The 24597-nt window shown below is 41.0% G+C and overlaps 1 protein-coding gene across 4 annotated transcripts in view; it reads left to right on the top strand.

The window, feature by feature from the left end:
* RGS12 (regulator of G protein signaling 12) overlaps nt 1–24597 on the top strand; it is a 284771-nt gene that overhangs the window by 222311 nt on the left and 37863 nt on the right. Inside the window, exons 7-15 of one of the 4 annotated variants that reach the window (XM_077477871.1) lie at nt 73–216; nt 2139–2279; nt 7493–7649; nt 9678–9790; nt 13072–13260; nt 15805–15878; nt 21771–21897; nt 22666–22762; nt 23951–24018. In XM_077477871.1, the coding sequence (XP_077333997.1) occupies nt 73–216; nt 2139–2279; nt 7493–7649; nt 9678–9790; nt 13072–13260; nt 15805–15878; nt 21771–21897; nt 22666–22762; nt 23951–24018 (1110 nt within the window). Of the gene's footprint in view, nt 1–72; nt 217–2138; nt 2319–7489; nt 7650–9677; nt 9791–13071; nt 13261–15804; nt 15879–21770; nt 21898–22665; nt 22763–23950; nt 24019–24597 lie in introns of all 4 variants that reach the window. The other 3 variants (XM_077477870.1, XM_077477869.1, XM_077477868.1) reach the window with 3 other exon arrangements.

Raw genomic sequence — 24597 nt, 5'->3', positions numbered from 1 at the left:
GGGTGTACTCACTTCTGTGAGATACTGTATATGACTTGTCCTGTAATTGGTAGTCTTCTTTCTGATTTGCAGTTGTCCTACAGAGCCAGAGAAATATTTAACAAGTTTTTGAGCAGCAAGGCGACCACTCCAGTCAACATTGACAGTCAGGCTCAGCTTGCTGATGACATTCTCAATGCCCCGCACCCGGATATGTTCAAAGAGCAGCAGCTGCAGGTAAATTGGTTTTAGGTGGACGACCTCCGTTTCACTATTTACATTTACTCCTGTAAATCCTCTTGCATCCTGAATTTACTCCTGAACATCTTCGTGTTAAGGTGGCCATACATGTAGAATTTTGGACAATTCATGAATGACTGTTCGCAAACTAGTTATCAAATAAAATATTGAGCAATTCAGAACGATCAATCGGTTATAAATGTATATAGTCTTATAAAAACGATACTCAAAACTCTATCGAAAATCAAAGTTTGCATACCCTGGCAGAAATTGTGAAATGTTGGCATTTATATTGAAAATATGAGTAATCATGCCAAAAACTGTCTTTTTTTTATTTAAGGATAGTGATCACATAAAGCCATTTATTTTCATAGTTTTTTTGATCCTTTTTTAAATCGTAACAGAAATGGCCCTGATCAAAAGTTTACATACCCTGGAATGTTTGGCCTTGGTACAGACACAGAAGATGGCACACATGTTAAAATGGCAATTTAAAGGTTCATTTCTCATGTGTAGCTTTTTAAATCACAATTTGTGTCTGTGTTTAAATAGTCAATGAGTTTGTTGGCTTTCACTTGGATGCCCTAAGCAGGATAGATACTGAGCCATGAGGGAGGTAAAAAACAGTCAAAAGACTTTCTGGCCACATGACCATGCAGCTCTTTTTTTGTTTGATTATAATTGTATTGTGCTCCTTAAAAGCAACCACACCATCTTTTTCCAGAGCAGCCTTTATTTCTCCTGAGGTTACCTGAGGGTTTTTCTTTGTATCCCGAACAATTCCTGTGGCAGTTGTGGCTGAAATCTTTCCTGATCTACCTGACCATGGCTTGGTATCAAGAGATCCCCAAATTTTCCACTTATTAAATGATTGAACGGTACTGACTGGGCATATTCAAGGCTTTGGATATCTTTTTATATCCCTTTCCATCTTTGTAAAGTTGTATTACCTTGTTACGCAGGTCTTTTGATTGATCTTTTCAGCTCCCCATTGCTTAGTATCTAGCTTGCTTAGTGCATCCATGTGAGAGCTACCAAACTCATTGACTATTTACACACAGACACGAATTGGGATTTTTAAAAAGCCACATTTGTGGGAAATTGGCCTTTGATGGCCATTTTAACCTGTGTGTACCACCTTCTGTGTCTGTACCAAGGCCAAACATTCCAGGGTATGTAAACTTTTGAATTTTTTTTTTTTGGCTCCTTTTTTAAAATCCTAACGATATGTGATAATGAATGGCTTCATGTGATCACTATCCTTGAATAAATGACAGTTTTTTTGGGGCACGATTAGTCATATTTTAAATATAAATGCCAACATTTCACAATTTCTGCTAGGGTATGCAAGCTTTTGAGTACAACTGTATATATGCACATACATTTCCAAGGGTACCCATGGCCCTCTATGCTTGAAGTAAGTGCCCAGGTGCTCACCCACAGAGAAATACATATCAATACAAAACTGGTTTAGAGGCACTCGCAGGTCTTGCAGAGGAGAAAGATCAAAAACATTGCTGTTTTTCATCATTCCCCTCTGCAAGACCTGTAAGTGCCTCTAAACCAGTATTGGATTATTTATAGATATTTTTTGTTTTACTTTGTTGCTGTCATACCACAATAAAATTGTTAGCAAATCACTAAGTAGTGATTATTGCCAGCAGATGGACTCATCTTTGCTACTAGTAGCACGTAGTAGCGATTTTAATTGTGCACAATTGCAAGATCTTGGTTCAAGTTGTAATGCTGTGCAGAATAGGTCACACAATTGTATTACTGTCTCAAGACATGAGACAGACTAAAACCACTATATAATGACAATGGCAATTGCAGTTTGTGCATTTTATAAGAATCACATGATCACTTTGAAGGCTTTAACTTTCATTTTTGTCAAAAATGTATGTTCTTCTATTTCTCAGATATTTAACCTGATGAAGTTTGATAGCTACACTCGATTCTTGAAGTCTCACTTGTACCAGGAATGCATGCTGGCTGAAGTGGAGGGGCGATCTCTGCCAGATCCCCAGGAGATACCCAGCAGCCCAACCTCCAAACATAGCGTGAGCTCAGACCGTTCTAACTTCTCTACTCCTAGAAAGGTACCAAATCTAAATCCCCCCTCAGTCCGTGCCAAGTGGTTTGACGTTGAAAGTCACTTGCAGTCATTGGATGCTCCTCAAACACGGGCACTCATCGGCCTCTATCGATTTTGTAAATTCCACACAGTAATTCTGGTATTTGGGTGGGTCTATTGGAACAGGGTTCCTGCTGAAAAAAAATTATGCTACAGCAGTTGCTTTTCCAAGCTGAACAAGTGTCAAAAGAAAAAGCCTTACAACTCCACATATGCTGTAGCAGCCTCTGTGTTGCTTTTTTGCAAATGGCCCTATCAGCCAACAAATGTGGAGTGGGAACCAGATACAGGGTGTTTTCAGGATCTGCGAGCAAGCTGAGGGAGGTTTACTTTGCAATAACAAAAAATGCTGTTAACTCAATTGCTTCCTTTTTAAATCTTTATTGAGCACTAACACCAGTGTGACATTTAAAACGCTAACATGTTTCGGCCAGAGCCTTCCTCATAAAATACAGCTTTACAATAAAATCAAGTTTTATATAGAAAAAATATCCATTCTTCCAGAAAAGGGGGCGGCACAATCCAATTTGGAAGAAGTCCTGCGAGCTACCACTGCCTAGATGCCTGAATTAAAAAAAAAATTACCTAAAAGCTGCTAGCATTAAACGCATCACATATACCGTGCAAAAACAAATTAATGATCTACGCTGCGCTAAAAAGTGATATTAGTTGTAGTGTACAGCAAAAGGTGTGTGTATATTGCTTCCAAAATAAATATTGAATCAAACTAATAATTTATTACTATTAAATTTATTTATATGAGTAAATACATAAAATAAATGCATATAATGGTAAACTCAATTTAAAAGCGCTTGGTGCATAACTGTTTAAAATACCAAAGGCATATACAAATAATACAGCAAGTGCTCCTGTGCAGTTATAAAGTGTCCAAAAATGTCATTAATGACCGTGCTGGAAAAAGCAATACAAGTAAAATGTTTGGTTCAGGTCATGACAAGGTGCTCATGAGTAGCATCCAGCTGCGTCACTAACAACGTGATAAAATAGTCCGTCTAATTTGAAAAACCAAATTGTTATGCGATCTAAGATATGCTAGGGTGTCATCACTTAAGTGCCCCCCTTAAGTAGTGAACTCTCACCTTTTTAGAGCGTGCGATTTTGCAATTAAGCTAGATCAAAGTACACATGTGAACCACCTCTGGGCTCTTTAGTAGCGTCAGGCTCCTGGGCTCCTCAGCATATCCATCCGGGCTATATAAAAGTGGAAAACTCGATCATGCAATAAAGTTTTAAACAATTTATTAAATAAAGCAAAATCCCATTCAGGGGTTACTCGCACAGATTGGGATGATACGAGCATCCTACGGTGTCTTATTAGATCCATACTGGTTAATCGCAAATGTGATGGGTAAAGCCATGAAAACAATCAAAACACAGAATGGCATCGGAGGATTTCTGTGTCATCCCATAGCTACATACAAATAATTAGATTTATTTAAGTTATACATAAAAATTACCTAGCGGAAGACTTAATATATCTGTACAATGAATACTCGCATAGCAGTAATGGATACGGGAAAAAATCACAGCATCCATATCCAGCACTGCCTGAGAATTAACCACAAAACCAGAAAATCAGGACAACATTAAATATAACAAAATTATATCCTTCTGGTGAGGTTATTTAAAACTATAATTAATAATAATTTTAAAAACCAATAATAAAACTATATAAACGCTATTTAAAAACATTGACAAATATAATCAAGCTCATGATACGTATATAAATGTATCTAAAATTACCAACTTGTTTTTTTTATTAAAAATACTAAACGAAGTGTTTATATGAATAGAAAGGTATAAAAATCTAATAATTAGAAAGCATTTTGGGTCAAATTATTTATTCATCCCACCAGGAGCCAAAGAACCTAACTGGTGAATCCAGCAGGATTCACATTTACTGATTTCCCTTAGTTAGTTGGAACCTGTCCAGTAGCGCTTGGGGCCTCTATACCCCAGAATTCCATACTGGCTGTGCTTTTATTATGAACATCTCTAAAATGTATAGATAGAAAATGCTTGTTGAAACCCTTTATGTTTGACATGCTCTTCCATGTGATCCTTCAGCGCCCTTATTGTGCTGCCGATATAGATAAGATTGCATGGACATTTTACTGCATAGACCACACCCACTGTATCGCGTGAGATAAAATTCTTAATGGTATATATTTTGTCTGGACTGGGGGTGAGGAAAGGTTTTTTACTTTTTCTAACATTGTTTGGAACTCTTACACAGCTGTAACAGCGTCCAGAGCTATGGAAGCCCTTTATATCCCAAAACATCTTTGGTTTGGGCGGGGGTGGTTCCACAACATTGTGTACCAGCTTGTCTCTTAAATTTGGTGCCTGTCTATATATAATTCTCTGTCTGTCTGGTAAACTTACTTTTGAGGTGCACATCATGCTTCAGAACATTCCAGTATTTTTGTATGATTTTGTACACCTCTTTATTTTGTAAACTGAAATCTAGAACAATGCATGTACCCATATCCGTATTAGTGTCCCTGTTTGTGGTATTTTCCAATAGGTCCATTCTATCCATATTCCTAATCTTATTTTTCTGTTTCCAAGAAACTCTTTATCTTTAAACATCTTGCTCAACCTCTCTTATTGCAGTTCAAAGTCGCTGTCTTGTGTGCAGCTTTTTTATTCTCATATATTGTCCTCTAGGGATATTATCTATCCATGGTCTATGGTGGCAGCTCATAGTGGGAATATAAGAATTGCGATCCGTCGCTTTAAAATAGGTCTTCGTTTCTATGCCCCGTGATGCGTTCTCCTCCAAATCCAAAACCTGTACCATCTCCCCACTTATATTCCATGTTAAGATGATATTTTGATATCATTCATGGGTCGGAGCAGGTTCTCCAAGGTTTGCATGTTACCATTCCATATGATTAATAGATCTATAAATCGCCTATAAAGTATAATTCTTGGGTCCTTTATTATACAGGACTTCCTTGGCTTCCCATATCACCATGTATAGGTTCGCAACACTCGGGGCAAACTTCGCTCCCATAGCGACTCCTATAATTTGTAAGTAAAAGGTGTTTTCGTACCAGAAAAAAATTGTTAATATGTTCTAAACAAAATTCCAAACATTTTAAAATAAAATTTCCTTTGATTTTTCTTGATTTCACTATTGTTTTTTTAAAGCTCACTTGACCGCCCTCATAGCTCCCTGATAATCAACGTTGGTATACAGTGAAGCCACATCACCCGTGGCCATCACCAAACTTTCATTTTCTCTGCCTTCTTTCAACAATCACAAAGTGTACTTGGTGTTTTTTAGAAAAGCTTGCGTGTTCCTAACCAGAGATTGAAGGTGGATGTCAATATATTCACCCAGTCTAGATGTTAATGACTCTATCCCGCTCACTGTTGGCCTCCCTGGAGGGTTGATCCTATCCTTATGTATTTTTGGTATATAGTAGATGACTCTACTGACCGTGGGTACTAGGTATTTGTCTTCATGTTTAATAGTTCCCTTTTTGCACCATACTGTGTGATGGATTCTAATTCTATTTTGAATTGCTTGGAGGAATCGGATTTTAATATTTGGTAGATGGTCCTACCCTCCAAAATCCTATTCATTTCTCCTTTGTATTGTTCTAAAGACAACACAACAATGCCTCCTCCTTTGACCAGAGATTTTAGGCCCTTCTTAATGTCTTTGTTCATACACTTTTTGGTAATTGTTCTAGATCTGTAGTCACCAATTTCTTAAATAGGTCCACATATTTATTGTTTATTATATGGGGATTAAACATTGAATTGTTCTTTGAGTAAAATGACTCCCTATTGCCGCTTTTTCCACAGGGTTCTGGGCATAATATTTTTTTACGTTGAGTTTACGTATAAACTTTTGAATCCCTATGTATGTTTCAAACACGAGACCTTTTTTTTTGGTGCAAACTGTATACCCCTATCTAGAGTGATTGTTTCTTCTCTGGTTCATTTTTTCCACCTAGAGTTTTCAGTCCGTTTCCATTTTCCCTCCCCTTTTTTTCTGGTTCTGCCAACCTCACATGATTTTAATTGATTTTAAATTGGTTTGTACCGCCCCCTTTTCTGGAGGAATGGATATCTTTTCGATATAAACTTGATTTTATTGTAAATCTGTATGCTATGAGGAAGGCTCTGGCCGAAACATGTTAGCATTTTAGATATCGCACTGCTGTTAGTGCTCAATAAAGATTTAAGCATTTTTTGCTATTTTGATGTTTATGGTACACAACAAGCCTGAGCACCGTTGCTGTTCAGCTCATGATTCTGCAATCATGCGGTAGAACTTGGGTTTGTTTTTCATCTACATTGCCAGATTTCCTTTGCATGTTGATAGTACAAAATACTATTGAATTCAACCATTGCTTGAGGCCACGCATTACACAGCACAGAAAGGGGAAGCTTCTCAGATCTTGCCCCGGGAATTTAATATACGTGTAGGAATGTGTTGGAGTTTTAACAAAAACAAATCTCTGTGCGCTACCACAAAATCACAAGGTGTATGACTAAATCAATAATCTATGTATATGAATAATTTAAATGAGTTGTGGCAAATCACTGTATGTATTCCCACAGCAAAAATATAAATTGATAAACAGTGTTGCTCCACTCAATGATAACTTCCAAAGCACATTTAAAAAAAAAAAGTACTACTACCACTAGCATTCCAGTGTAATGTAAAAAAAGTGCTGTGTGATCAAATATCCATCCGCCACATGAAGATCTTTTATTTCTGCGCCCCACCTTTAACTCGGAGTGCTTCACCACCAATAGAAATACCCGCTCACCTGAAATATTGGACCAATATAAATGAATATACAGGTCTCAGGAGCGCTTTCACTGGGCACAGGTTACTCCATCCACCCACCAGACTCCCCAGATTAATGGGATGAACCAGACTGTTTAATAGTGGTAGGTCCCCTTTAAATGCATGACATCAGACTCCCCCCCCACTTCTTTCTTCTGTAGAGTAGTGCAACACTCCTTATCACTTTATATGTTGGAATAATACTGTCTTGTCAGAGATAAAGAAAAAAAATATATAAAGTCTTGTAGATCTTACCATTTTATTGATATATAGGTTCTGACTCAGGTTTTCTGTGTATACAGCAGTCTAGTAAAAAGACAAAGTCAGGGCGATCTCTGAATGAGGAATCGGGAGGAGAGGACGATAATGAGAAAAGGAAAAGGGGAACCTTCTTTTCCTGGTCTAGAAGTAAAAGTATTGGGAAATCGCAAAAGAAGAAAGAAAATGGGGATGTTTCCAATGGTGAGTATTGGTGTACTAAAAGGTAACAAAGTATAGGGGCTGATGCTGTGCTACTGTCACTGCATAGGCTGCATTATAAGGCGACAAACAACCACCAACACACGTCATTGACAAACGGTAATGCGTTGCATTCACATGTAACACAAGATTCCCATCTACCTGTTTGCAATGTAAACCACTTGTAGCTACTCTGAAATTGTTTATGCAATTTTGTTGTGGGAATATTGTATTGGGTCCCTAGTACTGAACTACTTGAGGTGTAGGGTGCCAGGTTTTTAGTTTTTTTTGTTATTTTTTTCTTCTTCTTCTTCTTCTTTCTTCTTTCTTCTTCTTTCTTTCTTTCTTCTTTCTTCTTTCTTCTTTCTTTCTTCTTTCTTCTTTCTTTCTTCTTTCTTCTTTCTTCTTTCTTCTTTCTTCTTTCTTCTTTCTTCTTTCTTCTTTCTTCTTTCTTCTTTCTTCTTTCTTCTTTCTTCTTTCTTCTTTCTTCTTTCTTCTTTCTTCTTTCTTCTTTCTTCTTTCTTCTTTCTTCTTTCTTCTTTCTTCTTTCTTCTTTCTTCTTCTTCAAAGGCATACAGGAGGAAGATTCTTGACACATCCCTAAAACATTTCCTCAAACATTGTGACATGTTCAGCCCATCTCTGACACCGCTGCCCAACAAACCTATTACAATTACATTGTATACAGTGTGAACTGTATCCATACAAGCTGGTGGCTTACAAAGGGTAACCCTTCAAGGCATTCTGCAACTATCTGGCCACTAGAACCTTCCCAAATGTGGCTGCAACCAAATAAAAAAAAAAAAAAAAAAAAGAAGTTGGGTGCCAGTTTGACACACGTCTAGGTGTACTTGCTGTGGGCAAACTGTCCCTTTCAGCCTCCCAAATTCCAGTCTTGGCATGCTGTATTGTCTGATCTTGTGTGATACAAAGGCTAGCAGGTTGACTGGGGTCAGGGTGTGCAGAACATGACAGTTGGCCTAGGGAAGGGGGATAAAAAAGTTACCAGTTTGACATTATGGAGGGGTTTGCAATAACCTGATAAATAATGAATGTGGGAGAGAATGGTGTCCAAGTTGTCCAAAGCAACCAATCGGAATTCGTTTATCTTGACTTATAAGTAGGGTTGAGAAAAGGCATTGTTCTGAAAAACTTTTTGCTCAATGCCAGAGAAGCTTATCCATTCTGAATAGGCAGTCTGTAGCAGCCTTTTTCAACCAAGGTGCCTTTCAGTTTCTTCAGGGGTGCCTTGGCAAAATGCCTAAAAATTGCCCAAACATATATACAAGTCTGCCTTTTACATACACAAAAACCCAGATTTTTATTGTGCACCATTTCAACCTTCCAGCCACTGTTGTCCTAACAACCAATAATGTCATCCGTGTTAAAGGGTGTTGATCATCTGCACAGCATCCTTCTTTGACCCCTCTCTGTGTTCCCCTCTCCGTCAACACTGGGGTCACAATAGCTGAGTGATGGAGAGCAGCTGAGGGAGAGGAGAAACATCAGAATACTAGTCAGTACCAGTGTGCAAAAGTGTTTTTGCTTTGGAAGTATAAATCGCCTCTAATGTTGGGTGTCCTACGTGTGTCAATGCTACCGCATTATGTAAAACTATTAGAATATTTTTTTTTACATTTTAGAATGGGGTGCCTTGAGGCTGTCTATAAATTTTATAGGATGCCTTGACTGAAAAAAGGTTGAAAAACATGAGTCTTAAGTATGGGGTTAAAAGCTTTTTTTCAAATCAAGAGGTTGGTTGTATGGAGCATTGTGAGTAAGGGCTGCTTGTTGCCCAGATGCCACTGAAACAAGAGGCCGGCTTCAGTTTCTGCTAGAGGCCCAAAACTTCCTTGAGTGAATTTTTCTAGTAAATAATACGTTTTCCTCTCCTTGTAGTAGTACCATACTAGTCATAACTCCGTCACAGTGCAGCAATAAATATTTTTCCCAATGGAAATGCATTGCCATTAACCAGCACATTTTCAGAGTTCACAACTGATGGTCTCCTCTTCATCATTTTCCTGGCAGACTCCACTTTTATCAACGGGGGTCCTGGCAGAAGGCGCGAGTCTCAAGGTTCTGTATCCTCTTCAGCAAGCCTTGAGATGATTAATTGTGGAAGTAATGGCAATGCTCTGGAGGTAAGGAGCAAGTTCTAACTGTAATTGTTTTATAAGGCAGCAACTCTTATCGGACCACTTGACAAGGAACACTTTAAAAGCCTGGAGCTCACATTATGCATGCTTTAGCTAAATGATCGTATGGATTCTTGTGACCTTTGTAATCTAATTTTTATGTAATGTGCCTGTCTCACCTTGAAAAAAGATTTATTGTAATCCTATTAGAGGAATCTATTACTGACAGTCTAACATAGGGCCTGAAGGAAGGAGCAGTGTCATCCTTGGTAGCCAATCGATTTCTGCACTTCTTTTTTTTTTTTTTTTTTTTTTCCAGTGCAATGTTTGCTCATTTTAAATACTACAGTGGCAAAAAAAGTATGTGAGCCTATTGGAAGAATGACTTCAAGCAAGAGCTTTCGATAGCGCTGGTTTAGACCTGAACAACGTTCAGGAGAAATTTTTGACCATTTCTCTTTACAGAACTGCTTGAGCTCAGACACATTTGTAGCATGTCTGGTCATTCCACAGCATCTCTATGGGGTTAAAGGTTAACTCCACTTTCATGCTGAAAAAAATTAGCGCAAAAAAAAAAAAAAAAAATTGTATATACAATTGTGACACACGTCATATTGTGATTGAATGTTATTAAAAATTACATTTCCTTTTTTCATCTGCAGCTCTAATTTCCTGTAACATTCAATATGCCTACCTGGAGGTGTTCTGTACACAGATGGTTTACAGAACGCCTCCCAGATAGGTCATTTCCTGCCTGTGTGGTTTCTTACTGATTTTTCCAGAAGTCTGCACTAAGATACAAGTCCCCTGCAACAAAGTTGTCATTGTTGGTGAGAGGTAAACCATGTCTAAAAGGTTACAGAGCCTGCCACTTTCCAACTGACTGATCATTATAGATGATGGTTTACAGAATTCCCCCCAGATATATTATTTCCAGCTTGTGTGATTGGCATACTGATTTTTACAGACGTCTGCACTAAGATACAAGTCAGCTTTTGAGCATCCCCTGCAACAAAAATGTCATTTTTGGAGAGATACGCCCAAAGGTAAATCACGTCTAAAGGGATGCAGGTCCTGCCACTTGGAGCCCTACAGGTGCATTAGCTGACTGATCGTTTTTAAACCACTCTCATACAGATTTACCCAGCACGTGAACCCAGACAAACAGCTCTTTCTTTCGGAATAACACATGGTAGAAATCTGCAACAAAGTTTGGTAAAATCCCTGAAATGTACATGGATCACCCAAAGGGCAATGTGTGTGTTTTTTTTTTTTTTTTTTTTGGTCAACAAAAGTGGAGTTACTTTTTAAGATCTGGGCTCTGACTGGGCCACTCCAAAGGTGCATTTTCTTTTTCTGAAGTCAGGCTGTGGTGGAATTACTTCGCTGCTTAGTGCCACTGTCCTGCATAACCCAATCTATGCTAAGCATCAGTTGGCGACAGCCAGTCCGACATTATCCTGTAGGATATTTTGGTCAACTTGTGAATTTCACCTTCAATGATGGCAAATAGTCCAGGCCCTGAGGCAGTGAAGCAAGCCCAAATAATGATGTTCCTCCACTATATTGGGATAATGTTTTGATGTTGGTACCCTGTGCCCTTTTTGCACAATACATAGTGCTGAGTATTCTTCTCCAACAACTCAACTTTAGTTTCATCGGTCCACAAAACATTTTCCCAGTAGCTCTGCAGTTTGCTAAGGTGCTCTTTGACAAACGTCAGGGGTGCAGCAATGTGTGTGTGTTTTTTTTTTTTTTTTTTTTGTTTTTTTGTTTTTTTTTTTTAGAGCAGCAACTTCTTTTGTGGTGTTCTGCCATGGACACCCTAAATGTTCAAAGACTTGCATACTGTAGACTCATGAACAGGGATATTTTCCAGTTCCAGTGAAATCTTTAAGCCTTTAGCTGTTACTCGTGGTTTCTTCTTACCTTTGAGGATTCTGCACTGGGCCTTGAGTCGTCTTGGCTGGGCGCCCACTTCTAGCAAAAGAAGCCACAGTACTAAACTGTCTCCATTATTGGACAGTGTGTGGACTGAACACTTGAGATTTTTGTATCCCTTTCCAGCCATATGCAGATCAAATAAATAAATATAAATATATATATTTATTATTATTATTATTATTATTATTAAGCTCTTTTTGCGAAGGCGGGGTTCCCATCAGCTGATGCTTCTTATGAACAACAAACTTAAAATGTTTAAGGCTACTTTCACACTGGGGCGTTGTGGGCGCTAGCGGTAAAGCAGTGCTATATTTAGCGGCACTTTACCGTCGTTTTAGCGGTGCTATGCGGCCCATAGCAGGGGTTAAACCCACCTGCATAGCGCCGCTAAAACAACGTTTGCATCACTGCCCCATTGTTTTCAATGGGAAGGGGCGCTTTAGGAGCAGTAAATGCACCGCTCCCACAGCGCTCCAAAGATGCGGCTTGCGGGACTTTTTTTGACAGCCCTGCAAGCGCACCGCTCCAGTGTGAAAGCCCTCGGGGCTTTCACACTGGAGACACAGCAGCAGCTGTTTCAGGGTGCTTTGGAGGCGCTCCGTCGATCCCCACTGAGCAGGCAGATGAGGCAGTCTCTGCACACTGTGCAGGGATGGACCTGCCAGAGTGCCACTCTCCCCTATGGGAGATCGGATGATGACGGACCACAGTGTCCGTTGTCACCCGATCCGATGATGGATGGAAAGGTAGGTTTTTCCTCAATCACACTTTTTTGGATCGGAGCGGGTCAGATGTCAGCGGACATGTCACCGCTGACATCCGACGCTCCATAGACCTCTGTGGACCTCTATGAACGGATCGGCCATGTGAAAGAGGCCTAAGTGTCTTTTATCAACCAAAGTAGCTTTAAACCAAACCTCCAAACTAATTTCATTAATTGGATGCCAGGTGTGCAAACTACCGATTCCAATAAACTTTTGTTAAAGTAATTAGTCTATGGGGTCAGTTACCTTTTCCTCCCACACTGTGAATGTTTAATTGGTGTGTTCAGTAAAGGCACAAGAAATAAGAATTTTGTGCATGATCAGTTTAAGCACATTGAGTTTGTCTGGGACTTAGATGAGGATCAGATCACATATTATGGCAAATTACAATTAGTTAATTTCAGTGAGGTTCACATACTTTTTCTTGCCACTGTATTTCATGAAATAGACTTCTGCTCATCATGAACTTTGCATGTTTGCATGCTTTATTGCAGCCCTCACAGGAAACATTAAATAAGTCCATGTTGTACTAGTTCTGCTGTCTGCTCTTTATCAGCTTTTTCTTTGTGTTCTCCAAAGTTTGAATCGTCCAGAGTTTCGTCTTCTGAGAAATCCCCTAAACACTGCTACATCGCTATGCCAGATGGCTCCTCCTGTGCCATGGTTGTGAAGGCTGGTTTCTCCATTAAGGAAATCCTGAGTGGCCTGTGTGAGAAGCATGGCTTTAATATTGCTGCAGTGGATCTCTTTTTAGTCGGTGGAAACAAGGTAAGACCCTTTCTGCTAAGGTGGGCTTCTACCCCCATGTTTTTTTCTTAAGTTGGTTAAAGTGATAGTTTTTGATCCTTCATTTGGTATGTGGGAAAAGTGGCTGGATCTGCACCGATCATGCATCGGCCATCCCCCCATCCCCTGTTCTTTTCTCTCACAAGAGGCTTTGCAGCAGTGGGAGCCATTGACTCCTGCTGCTGTGGACCAACTCCAGTGATCACAGAGCTTGGGGCAGGGCAGAGCTGCACTGTGTGTGTCAATAGATGGACACAGTGCTGCTTAGGATCGAGCCTGCACTTTGATACGAGGAGGAGCCAAGACCACCGGGGGGACTCCAGAAGTAGAGTATCAGGGGTGCTCTGTGCAAAACCATTACACAGAGCAGGTAAATATTTCACATTTGTGAAAAAAATTAAACCTATAGAATCACTTTAAAAGAAGTATGGGATTATTATTTTTTTTATCTTTTGTGGTAATCATACTTGCCTAGGTGGCTGCTGCATTAGTCCAATGCTGCATCTGTCCCCCGATGGCTCTAACACTGAGAACTGAGGATTCAAACACAGCCGATTGCTCGGTTCTCAGGGCTTCCTGAGCAGAGAGCTGGTGACTGTAAGTGGGCTTTGGCTGTACTTTACCTTTCATGGTTAGAAATGGGTAGATTCATGCAATTCCACTTGCTATCCTATTGAACTAATACTGGTCCAGAAGTTGTTGTGGGTCTTTTTTTGCTTCCTCTCCTGTCTTGGCTCTTTAGCAATCCCTAGATGGCAGCTGTGAAAACTTGGTAAAGTAAATTTTTACTTTCATTCCTCTTTTCCCAATAGCTGGCAGAGCAATAGAAAAAAAAAAAACAATCGGATAAGGAGGTATTTTGTTGTACCCTGGCAGATTAAAAATACAGATTGGAAATGGATGCTTTATGGGTTAAATTATTGTAAATCTGTCAACGCAAAATGGCGGTTGCCACTACTTCTCATTTTGAGAATGCTAGTTTCTGACTGTCATGCTGATGCTTTGGCTTTAACCACTTCCCGACCAATGAGGTCAAATGAAATTGTGGACTTTGAGTGGGGATATCTGATGCAGCTACAGGCAGCATTCAGATATCATTTTTTTTTTTTTTTTCTGCAGGCGATTCCCTGCACCGTAAAAACAATCACAGCGGCTGTTTTTACAGGCGGCCGGAGGGGACATCCCCCCCTCCCATCACCCTCCGGTGCTTCTACCGGCTCACCAATCACATGGGAATTGGCTGGCAGCAGCCGTTTACCATAGAGCTGACCGAGGACCAGATGGTTCCCGGTCATCTCTATGATCTTCGGAGGCTGGGCACAACATTATGAGGACATGTCTAGCCTCAGCAGATGTAAACACTGCCGTTTCTTTGGCTGGAACGCAGTGATCTTTATTTTTTTTTTTTTTTTTGATCCTAGGCTTTTTAGCCTAGAGGGGAGATCTGGGGACTTGTAGACCCCAGATCTCGCTGTAAATAGGATCTTTCATGCCCTATTCCTATCACAAGGAATGTTTACATTTCTCATAATGGAAATAAAAGTGATTAAAAAAATTTTTTTTACTGGAGTTTGGTGCCATTCCATGAGCGTGTGCAATTTTAGGGTCAGTTCACACCATAGAAACGCCGTCCAGCTTTGATGCAGTCCAGCCCCCCCTTTTTTTTTCCTAACCTTACATAGGGACATGTGGGTTCCAGTGCATTTTTGATGCATTTTTCAGCAGTCCAGTGTAGGAAAAATGCAGCATGTTCAGAACTGAACTGGCCCTTAAAGCGTGACATGTTAGGTATTTACTTAGCATCACATCTTTTTTCACATTATGCAAAAAAAAAAATCAAGCTAACTTTAGTGTTTTTTTAATTCATGAAACCGTTTTTGTGTTTTTTATTTTTTTAAACGTGTTTGAAAAATTGCTGCGCAAATGCTGTGCAACCCAAAATGTTGCAACGACCGCTATTTTATTCCCTAGGGTTTCTGCTAAATATAATGTATAATATATAATGTTTGGGGGTTCTGAGTAATTTTCTAGCAATAAAATTGTTTTTTACATGTAGAAGAGAAATGTCAAACTGGCATGGGATGCAAGTTGTCAAAGGTCCTCTTGCCAGACCATTCATTTCTACTTCAATGCACCCATAAAATTATTTCTTGATTTAACATATTTTATGCATGTTGTTTAACTGTAAAAGCCTGCCTTGTATAGGCATCCAAAAGCCGTGAGGCTGCTGCTGGTTGCCACCGTCTTGGATCGGCAAAATCAGCAGTCACTCAAGTGGCACTCTATAGTATTGCCCTTCAGTCCTTGCAGGCACCCCATAGTGATGTCTGCCAGGAACAGAGGGTCACATTAAACCCCTGGTGCTCAGTACAGATCTCTGCACACAGCAGTGGCTGGCAGTGAAAGTGTTAAAGCTCCTGGCCCGCTCTGCTGACAAGTAGCAGTGTGTAGAATATGCTTGGTCTCCCCCCCACAATGTGTAATTTATTGTGTGCCTCTGTTTATTTTGTCTTCCATGTAACTCAGCCGCTCGTTCTCAGCCAAGACAGCAGCATTCTCGAGTCCCGGGATCTAAGAATAGAAAAACGGACGTTATTTCGGTAGGAGAAACCAAATGAATCTACCAAATGTAACATTTTGGGCTGCTGGGAGGTTTTCCATTGCGGACCCTCCTGGCAGGAACTTTTTCCTTTTTCCAGTTTATTTAATAAATGTATTTCATCAGAGTCTGCGCTCCACAGTCTACCAAACTAACAATCTCTCTGGGGTTATTAAAGCCATGGATCATTTCACATCTACTCGTATTTTCCTGTGTATGGAATCGTGCAGCTAAAGCAATTTGTGAAGAATGAGCTCCATGAAAATGTCTTGCTTTTTTAAGTTTTCCTGTTTGTAAGGCCTGAGAATGTCAGCTCAACATTTAACCACTTAAAGAAGAGCTCTGATCAAGTAGAAAGTCTGATGTAAAACTGGCAAAATGCATGTACCTTTTTCCTAGGGTTTTCAAAGTAGAGGCACTCGTATGCGTTCCCTGGTTCCTTCAAGCCGCACGCGTTGGGCGGGTGGACTTTGACCAGAGCCCCTGAAGATTTGGCAATTTTTTTGTAATACGGCACTGCGTCGCTTTAACTGACAACTGCGCGGTCATGCGACATTGTACCAAACAAAATTGACGTCCTTTTTTTCCCACAAATAGTTTTCTTTTAGCGGTATTTGATCACCTCTGCGGTTTTTATTTTTTGCGCTATAAACAAAAGGGCGGCAATTTTGCAAAAAATACAATCTTTTTACTTTTTGATATAGTAAATAGCCCACGTTTTTATTTTTATTTATTTTCTTCAGTTTAAGCCGATATGTCTTCTTCTACATATTTTTGGTAAACAAAATCGCAATAAGCAGATATTGATTGGTTTGCTCAAAAGTTATAGCGTCTTCAAAATAGGGGATAGATTTATGGCATTTTTTATTATTATTATTATTATTATTATTTTTTTTTTTTTTTTTTTTACTAGTAATGGCAGCGATCTGCAATTTTTATCAGGACTGCGATATTGCAGCGGACAAATTGGACACTTTTGGGACCATTTACAATTATACAGCGATCAGTGCTATAAAAATGCACTGTGTAAATGCCACTGGTAGGGAAGGAGTTAACACTAGGGGGCAATCAAGGGGTTAACTGTGTTCTAACTGTAGGGGGGTGGGAGACTGTCTAGGAGGAGAGAGAGAGATCGGTGTTCATACTTGGTATGAGCACACGATCTCTCTACCCCCCTGAAAGGGCCGAATTTGTGTGTTTACACACACAGATTGTGGTTCTCGCTCTGTCATGAGCAATCACGGGTGTCCGGAGGTCATGGCATTGGCTCCGGGCACACGCTGTGGCCCCCTAGTGACCAAAAGGAAAAGCGACACAACATTGATTTGCCGAGCCAACCTGCCGCAGGAAAACTGCGGTGACTGGTCCGGAAGGGTTAACCACTTAACTTGCCAAAGATTTTACCCCCTTCATGACAGGGCATTTTTATGCTATTCGGCACTGCACTGCTAATTGTGCAGTCATGCAACAATATGCACATTAAATTTATATAATTTTTTTCACACAAATAGAACTTTCTTTTGGTGGTATTTGAGTAACAGTGGGTGTTTTTTATTTTTTGCAACAAAACGTATCCAATAAAAAATTTACAAAATCAAATTTTTTTCATGAATGTAGGCCAAAATGTATTCTGCTACCAAAAAATAAACAAAAAACAAGAAGTATATATTTGGTTTGCATGAAAGTTATAGCACCTATAGATACTCGCTCACATTTTTATTTCTTTTCTTATGCCTAGTAATGGTGATAATCAGTGACTTATAGTGGGACACTGATAGTATTGGGGCAATCTGACACTAGCTGACGCTGTCTGGGAGGTACACTGTCATCAATCATGACACTAATACAGTGATCAGTGCTAATCCTATACAATGTCACTGTACTTGTCATGACATTGGCTGGGAAGGGTTAACATCTAGAGGCAATCAAGGGGTTAAATATGTGCCCTAACTATGTTCAATGTGTGTGTTTATGTGGTGCTTTTTCTGAGCGATCTTGCTGTTTTTTTTTTTTTTTCCCCTTGCTTTGCAGGGCATAAAAAGACAACAAGATTGCCTGTCAGTGTTCGGAGCTCTGTGTTTACATCACACAGCTCCCTTCCCTGAAGTGACGGCGCTGATCACTTGGTGCCGGGAATCCTTAGTTGGCCAGCACAAAGGATGAGCTCCGGTGTGTTCGCACAGCCCACATGCAGAGCCCGCCAGGAAGTTGGCATTGCTCTGTGCTAATCACAGGCAGTGAGACATTTCCCGATCTCTGCAGCTGCGCATCAGGACAATGTCTCACGGCCTGTGATTGGCACAGTGCTGACTTCCTGGCAGGCTCTGCATGTGAGCTGTGCGAACACGCTGGAGCTCATCCTTGGCCAGCACCCGCCGATCGGCTTGTGCTGTGACAAATCGCAGCACAGCCAGGGCGACGAAAGTGCTGAAGCTGGTATAAGATGCGTGATCCAGCACAGAGCAGCCGTCCTGCCATAGTATATTGGCGTGGAGCAGCCGGTACGTGGTGAGCAGCCGCAGGTGTGCATCCATGGGCAACAGCTTTTTCTGTGTTGAGAGCGTACTCACTAAGCTGTCACGGGCAGCTCCCACTGCATACTTGCAATGGGGCATTTCAAATCGTCTGACAGCCAATCAGTGTTCACAAGATCGGAATGCCCACCTTGGCATTTAGATCCTTGCTAAGGGGTTAAGAAGGAAATTTAAGCTTTAGCCTGACCCTCCCACCTTCTATGCCTTATTGTTGGTCATTTCACACGGGCTTCAGCTTGTATAAGAACAGTGTGAACAGCAAGCTTTGACACAAAGCATTTGCAGAGCTTTCAGCAAGCTTTTTTAATGGACCATTCAGCTCCAGTTTGTAAACGTTGAACCCAGTTCCTATTGGGAGTACTTCTGGCCATTTTAAACAAGCTGCTGGCAGGCTTCAGTACTTAAACAAGCTTCAGCAGGCTTTCAAACAAGCTTCAAAGTGGCCATCAGTACTCTCATTCAGATCTGGGTTAAACATTAAGACCCCATTCACACCTGAGCGTTTTGTAGCTTGACGCCTGAAGCTACAAAACGCTGGAGGGGAAAAAATCCATTATTCTCAATGGAGATGGTTCACATCTCCACTCCAAGTCGCCTGAAGCCCTACGCCTGAAGCTCAAACAAGTTCCGGACCCTTTTTTTGTCGCGAGAATCGGGCTGATTTGGGCGTTTTTCTTCTTTTAACATTGGTGACCTTTTGCCCTGCACAAATTCGCGACAAAACGCGCCCAAAACCACCGCGAATCGCGGTAAAAAACGCCGCAGCTCGTGGTTAAAAACGCCACGAAAAACGCTTGAAAAAGCTACGCTCAGGTGTGAATGCAGCCTTACAAACTGGAGTTGAATGATAAAAACTAAAATAAATAAAGCTTGCTGAAAGCTCTGCAAATATTTTTGTTAAAGTTTGCTGTTCACACTGCTTTTATGCAAGCTGACGTATGTGTGAAACAGCCCTTTGTGTGTGGAGGGAGAATAAAGGTTCGCTTTGAAGTAAAAATGTACTCATTCAGGGTAATGCAACAGGTTCACTTTAATGCACACCTCCAGACAAACATACCTTCCTTTAGCTCCCCACCACTCCTTTGAGGCACTGCAGGCTATGGACTACCCTGTGATGGCACTGGTTGGCTTGGCATCGTCACATGGCTGAGTCACATGCTCCTCCATACCTGGAAGTATTGGGTAACTGTGTCTCTTCTAAAGCTGTACAAAGCAGGGTGATGAAAAGTTTGAAAATATACAGCTGGACCAGCACATAGGAGGGTTGTATGGGGGAAGGGGTGGGGGTGATGATAACCAGGGCTTTTTTTCAGCAGGAACATGGGGGAACACAGTTTGGGCACCTTCAGCACTCAATGTATGTAATGGTAAGGGGTACTGGGGTATGCTGAGTGTCTATTGATGCTGGCAGGAATCTATTTTTGTGTGAGGGTCTATTGTTGCTGAGGAGATCTATTGTTTATGGGTAAGGATAGCGGGGGGGGGGGGGGGCAATTGTTGAGGGAGAGGTCTATTGTTGCTGGCTGCTGGGCAATATGTTGTGGCTGGGGGTCTATTGCTGTAGAGGTGGATCTACAGCCTTTGCCAAAAGTTTTGAAAATTACACAAATATTAATTTTCACAAAGTCTGCTGCTGTAGAAGGCTTTTATTGACAATTACATTAAGTTTATGCAGAGAGTCAATATTTGCAGTGTTGATCCATCTTTTTCAAGACTTCTGCAATTCACCCTGGCAGGCTGTCAGTCAACTTCTGGGCCACATCCTGACTGATGGCAGCCCATTCTTGCATAAATCGGTGCTTGGAGTTTGTCAGAATTTTGTGTTTTTTTTGTTTGTTTTTTGTTCTCCAAGCCACTTGGTTTTTGTGCCATTCTTTATTCATGGCTGTGCTCTTGGGTGTAATTGTGAGTGAGCCCACTCCCTTGTCTGAGAACCAACCCCACACATGAATGGTCTCAGAATGCTTTACTGTTGGCATTACACATGATTTTTCTCTGGACAAGGTTTTTTTCCGGGTGCCCCAAACAATTGTAAAGTGTTTTCATCAGAAAATGACTTTACCCCCAGTCCTCAACAGTCCAATCCCTGTACTTTTTTGCAGAATATCAGTCTGTCCCTGATGTTTTCCAGGAGAGAAGTGGCTTCTTTGCTGCCCTTCTTGACACCAGGCCATCCTTTCAGAAGTCTTCGCCTCACTGTGTGTGCCAATGTACTCCCATCTGTCTGTTGTCATTCCCGAGCAAGCTCTGCACTGGTGGTGCCCCGACCCTGCAGCTAAATCAACTGTAGGAGATGGTTCTGGCGCCTCCTGGACTTTCTTGGGCGCCCTGAAGCCTTCTTCACAAATGCAATGGAAATGTTGTTTTTTCTGTTTTATTTTTTGTTTTGGCATTGAGTTAATTTTCATGGCAAAGAGGGACTTCCTCTTATCACTCTTCATAACATTCTGGAGTATATGCAAATTGCCATCATAAAAATCGTGGCAGCAGACTTTGTGAAAGTTTATATTTGTGTCATTCTCAAAACGTTTGGCCACAGCTGTATTGTTGCTGGGGTGGTATTTTGTAACGGCAGTCCATTGTTGCCAGGGGGTTTAATGTTGTATATGGGATCTATAGTTGCTGGGGTGGGTCTAGTGTTGCTGCGGGGTATCTATTACTGGGGGATCTATTGTTGTAGGAGTGATCTATTGTTGCTTGGGGGTGTCTATTAATGGGGGAATCTATTGTTGCTGGCTGCAGAGGATCTATTTTAATGCCTTGTTCACAAATCCCATACAAATTATTTAGCACCGCAAAATGATACTTGGTTCCATACTCTCTACACGGGCCAGTACTGGGAGGGGGGTAGGGGGTGTAACCAAGAGACGGTGCTCAGGGGTGGGTAGGGGGTGGTGACAAGGAGTCACTCAGCTGGGGGGAGTTTCTGCACCTATTCTGAGAAAAAAGCCCTGATAATAAAACTCTTATCACTCAGTACCTCTGTTGCTCTATTATGCTTTTACAGGCTCTTCAGATGTCCAGCGCTTATAACTGGAATTGTATTGTTAACGTTTGGCTTGTTACCAAGCAGGAACAATAGAGACCGAGAGTGCTTCATCTGTAAAGCATTTTTTTAAACCGCAATGCAGCTATCAAAATCTAAACATTCCTGGGCATATCTATGAAAGTGTAAAGGTGTACAGTAGATCATGCATTTTTATTAGGGATGGCTTTTACTGCCCCACCTGTGACCAATTTGGCACACATTGTGTCCTTAGCAGTGAAAGGATGAGTAATAAAAGGTCAGAATAAGCCAAGCTGATAAAGTAGAACTCTGTTGGTCTATTGTCATTAAATGTTTGTTTATTTGCTTTTAGATTGGATCTTGTACCAATTAACCGATCAGTGGGATTAAAAGCCAAACCGACAAAGCCGGTGACAGAAGTCTTGCGTCCCGTTGTGGCTAAATATGGGCTGAACCTTAATGAACTCGTTGCTCGACTTGTAAGTCAATTTTCACTTCCACTGACCCACAATAAATGCTTAGTGGCCCCCGCTCAGGCTATCCAGGTCTGATAAATTGGATACCACTGACCAATGAGGGTGGGCAAAGTTTCGCCCAGACCCAAAGTACGCTGTAGAAATGGGAAGAGATAACCTCGTCCAGCCTGAGTGGTCGGCAGGTAAAAGCGGCCTCCGCTCAATCCATACAAGCCATGACCCCAGTATGTGTCGATGAATCGAGCTGAGGCTGCTTTTACCTGCTAATCATTTGGGCCAGGCTGTGCAGCGGCTGGGCTATCCATTCCCATTTCTACAGTTTGATACAGCACCACATTTTATATGTTCTGCAGGAAACATATTGAGAAAGCAACAAAAATAAAATAGTTTTGCCTCTTATCTATGTTGATATAATTTCTGTGTTCTGCATACAGTGGAACTAAAGGAAGGATGCTCTCCTTCCTAACACTCCTTCGTGTGCCAGGTTTTGACCATCTTTATTGGCCAATGCGGGATGATGTCACTGCTGTGCTTACTCAGGATCTAGTCATCCTGGCACACAGGATCTACCCAGCCGCTGTAAGGTGAGCTGGGCATGCACAGCGCTGTTTACAGTTTGAGGGATTGCCATGAGCAGACAGGTCAATATGTTTTATTGCAGAGCCATAACATGCCATTACAGTACTTTAGTTCCGCTTCATATATACACTACTAATATTCCATATGAATGAGAAAGAAATGGAACTGTCTAACTCTGTTCTGTCCCTTCAGAGTGGGGAGCAGGAGCCCTTAGACCTGGGTGTCCCTATATCCACCCTGGATGGCCAGAGAGTTGTATTAGAGGAAAAGGATGGTTCCAAAATTAAAGGTAAGTGAACTCGCTCTTACTCACTTTTAATACCTTATCATATCCTGTTTACTTGGTTTGATAGAGCCCCAAATGATATTAGCTCTCTTTAACCACTTCAGCCCTGGGAAGATTTACCCCCTTAATTAGCAGGCCATTTTTTGCGATGTGGCACTGCGCTACTTTAACTGACAATTGTGCGGTGTGCTACACTGTACACAAAATGTATGTCCCTTTTTTTCCCCACAAATGGACCTTTCTTTTGGTGGTATTTGATCACCTCTGCTGTTATTTTTTGTTCTATTAGCAAAAGACCTACAATTTTGGAAAAAAAATATTTTTTACTTTCTGCTAGAATACATTTCCCAAAAAAAGAAATGTCTTCATCAGTTTAGGGCAATATGTATTCTACATATTTTTGGAAAAAACAAAACCCAAAAAGTGTATATTGATTGGTTTGTGCAAAAGTTATAGTGTCCACAAACTATGGGATAGATTTAGGAATTTTTTATTTTTTTTTTCATTGTTTTTACTGGTAATGTCGGTGATCAAAGATTTTTAACGGGACTGCAGTGGACAAATCTGACCTCAAGTGATACTTTTTGGGGAACAGTGATACCAATACAGTGATTAGTGCTAAAAAAAAAAAAATGCACTGATCACTTTATAAATGACACTGGCAGGGAAGGGGTTATCAGGGGGCGATCAAAGGGTTAAATGTGTTCCCTCAGTATGTTTCTAACTGTATGGGCGAAGTACTGACGGGAAGAACACGGAGATCACTGTTCCTGATTACTAGGAATAGACAATCTCCATGTTCTCCCCAGTCAGAATGGGGATCTGCCTTGTTTACATAGTAAAGCGATCGCAGGTGGCTCGCACGTTGACTCATCCTCCGTGCTGTGGGAGCGTGTGCCCACACTATTGCATAAAGCAACGTACAGGTACGTTGTTTCGCACAATAAAGCTGCCCTGCCACAGCAATTGTGCAGTGGGCGGGTCCTAAAGTGGTTAGCCATGGGTCATTGAGGCCTAGATGTCTAGGTCATTCATTATGCATCAGTGTAAGCCAGATTTATCTGGTACATCATCCTGTCCCATCTGTGCTCCATTTTCAAACTCCTGAAGTTGGCAAGCTCTCTTAACAATTTTAATTTTCTCAAAACCTCATACTGTTTATGGTGATATTTATTGTGTGTTTGATTGCAGACAAAGGAAAGACTCCTATTATGAAGTCAAACCCTGCATTAGCCAACTCCAGGAACTTCTCTTCTACGGTAAGACAACATTTCGAAGCACAGGAACTTGGTGTCACTTTTCCACCACAATAGTTATCGTTATCCTTGAAATCAGTTTGGTGGGACCTGGCTCATCGCAATGTGAGAATTAGAAAATCGATTTAGAGCCTATGTTTAGGTAAACCTTTTTTAAATCACAGGTAGACCATCACACGTGACCCTTGTTCTGGTGCCTGCTGTCATATTATAAATCCTCTGCCATGCTTTGCAGCCGTAATCTTCTGTTGCTGTGGGGATAAATAGAGTTGAGGGACCTGATACAGGTACTCATCAACAGTGCCAACTATGCCTGCATTTTCTGCCCCCTCTTCCATTTATAGGAGCTGTACTATAGATTTTGTCAATGAAAAGCTCTCTATTGGATAAAATGCCTGTCAGAATCGACCTGATCTGGAGGGAGAGAAACTAGCACCCTACATAGTAGGGCCATAGCCTGGTACCTAGACACTACCACATTCTTCCTGTCTTTTCTGATCTCTCTGTGGGTTTTCTCTTATCTTACCCAATCCTTCTCCCCTCCCCCATCGGTTTTCTTCTCCCACTCTTCTCCCACTCTTA

The sequence above is a fragment of the Lithobates pipiens genome, unplaced genomic scaffold (genome assembly GCF_037356315.1).
Source record: "Lithobates pipiens isolate NorthernLeopardFrog02 unplaced genomic scaffold, aLitPip1_a1.2 Scaffold_13, whole genome shotgun sequence".
NCBI classification, from domain to species: domain Eukaryota; kingdom Metazoa; phylum Chordata; class Amphibia; order Anura; family Ranidae; genus Lithobates; species Lithobates pipiens.
This window is presented reverse-complemented; position numbering and strand designations above follow the sequence as displayed.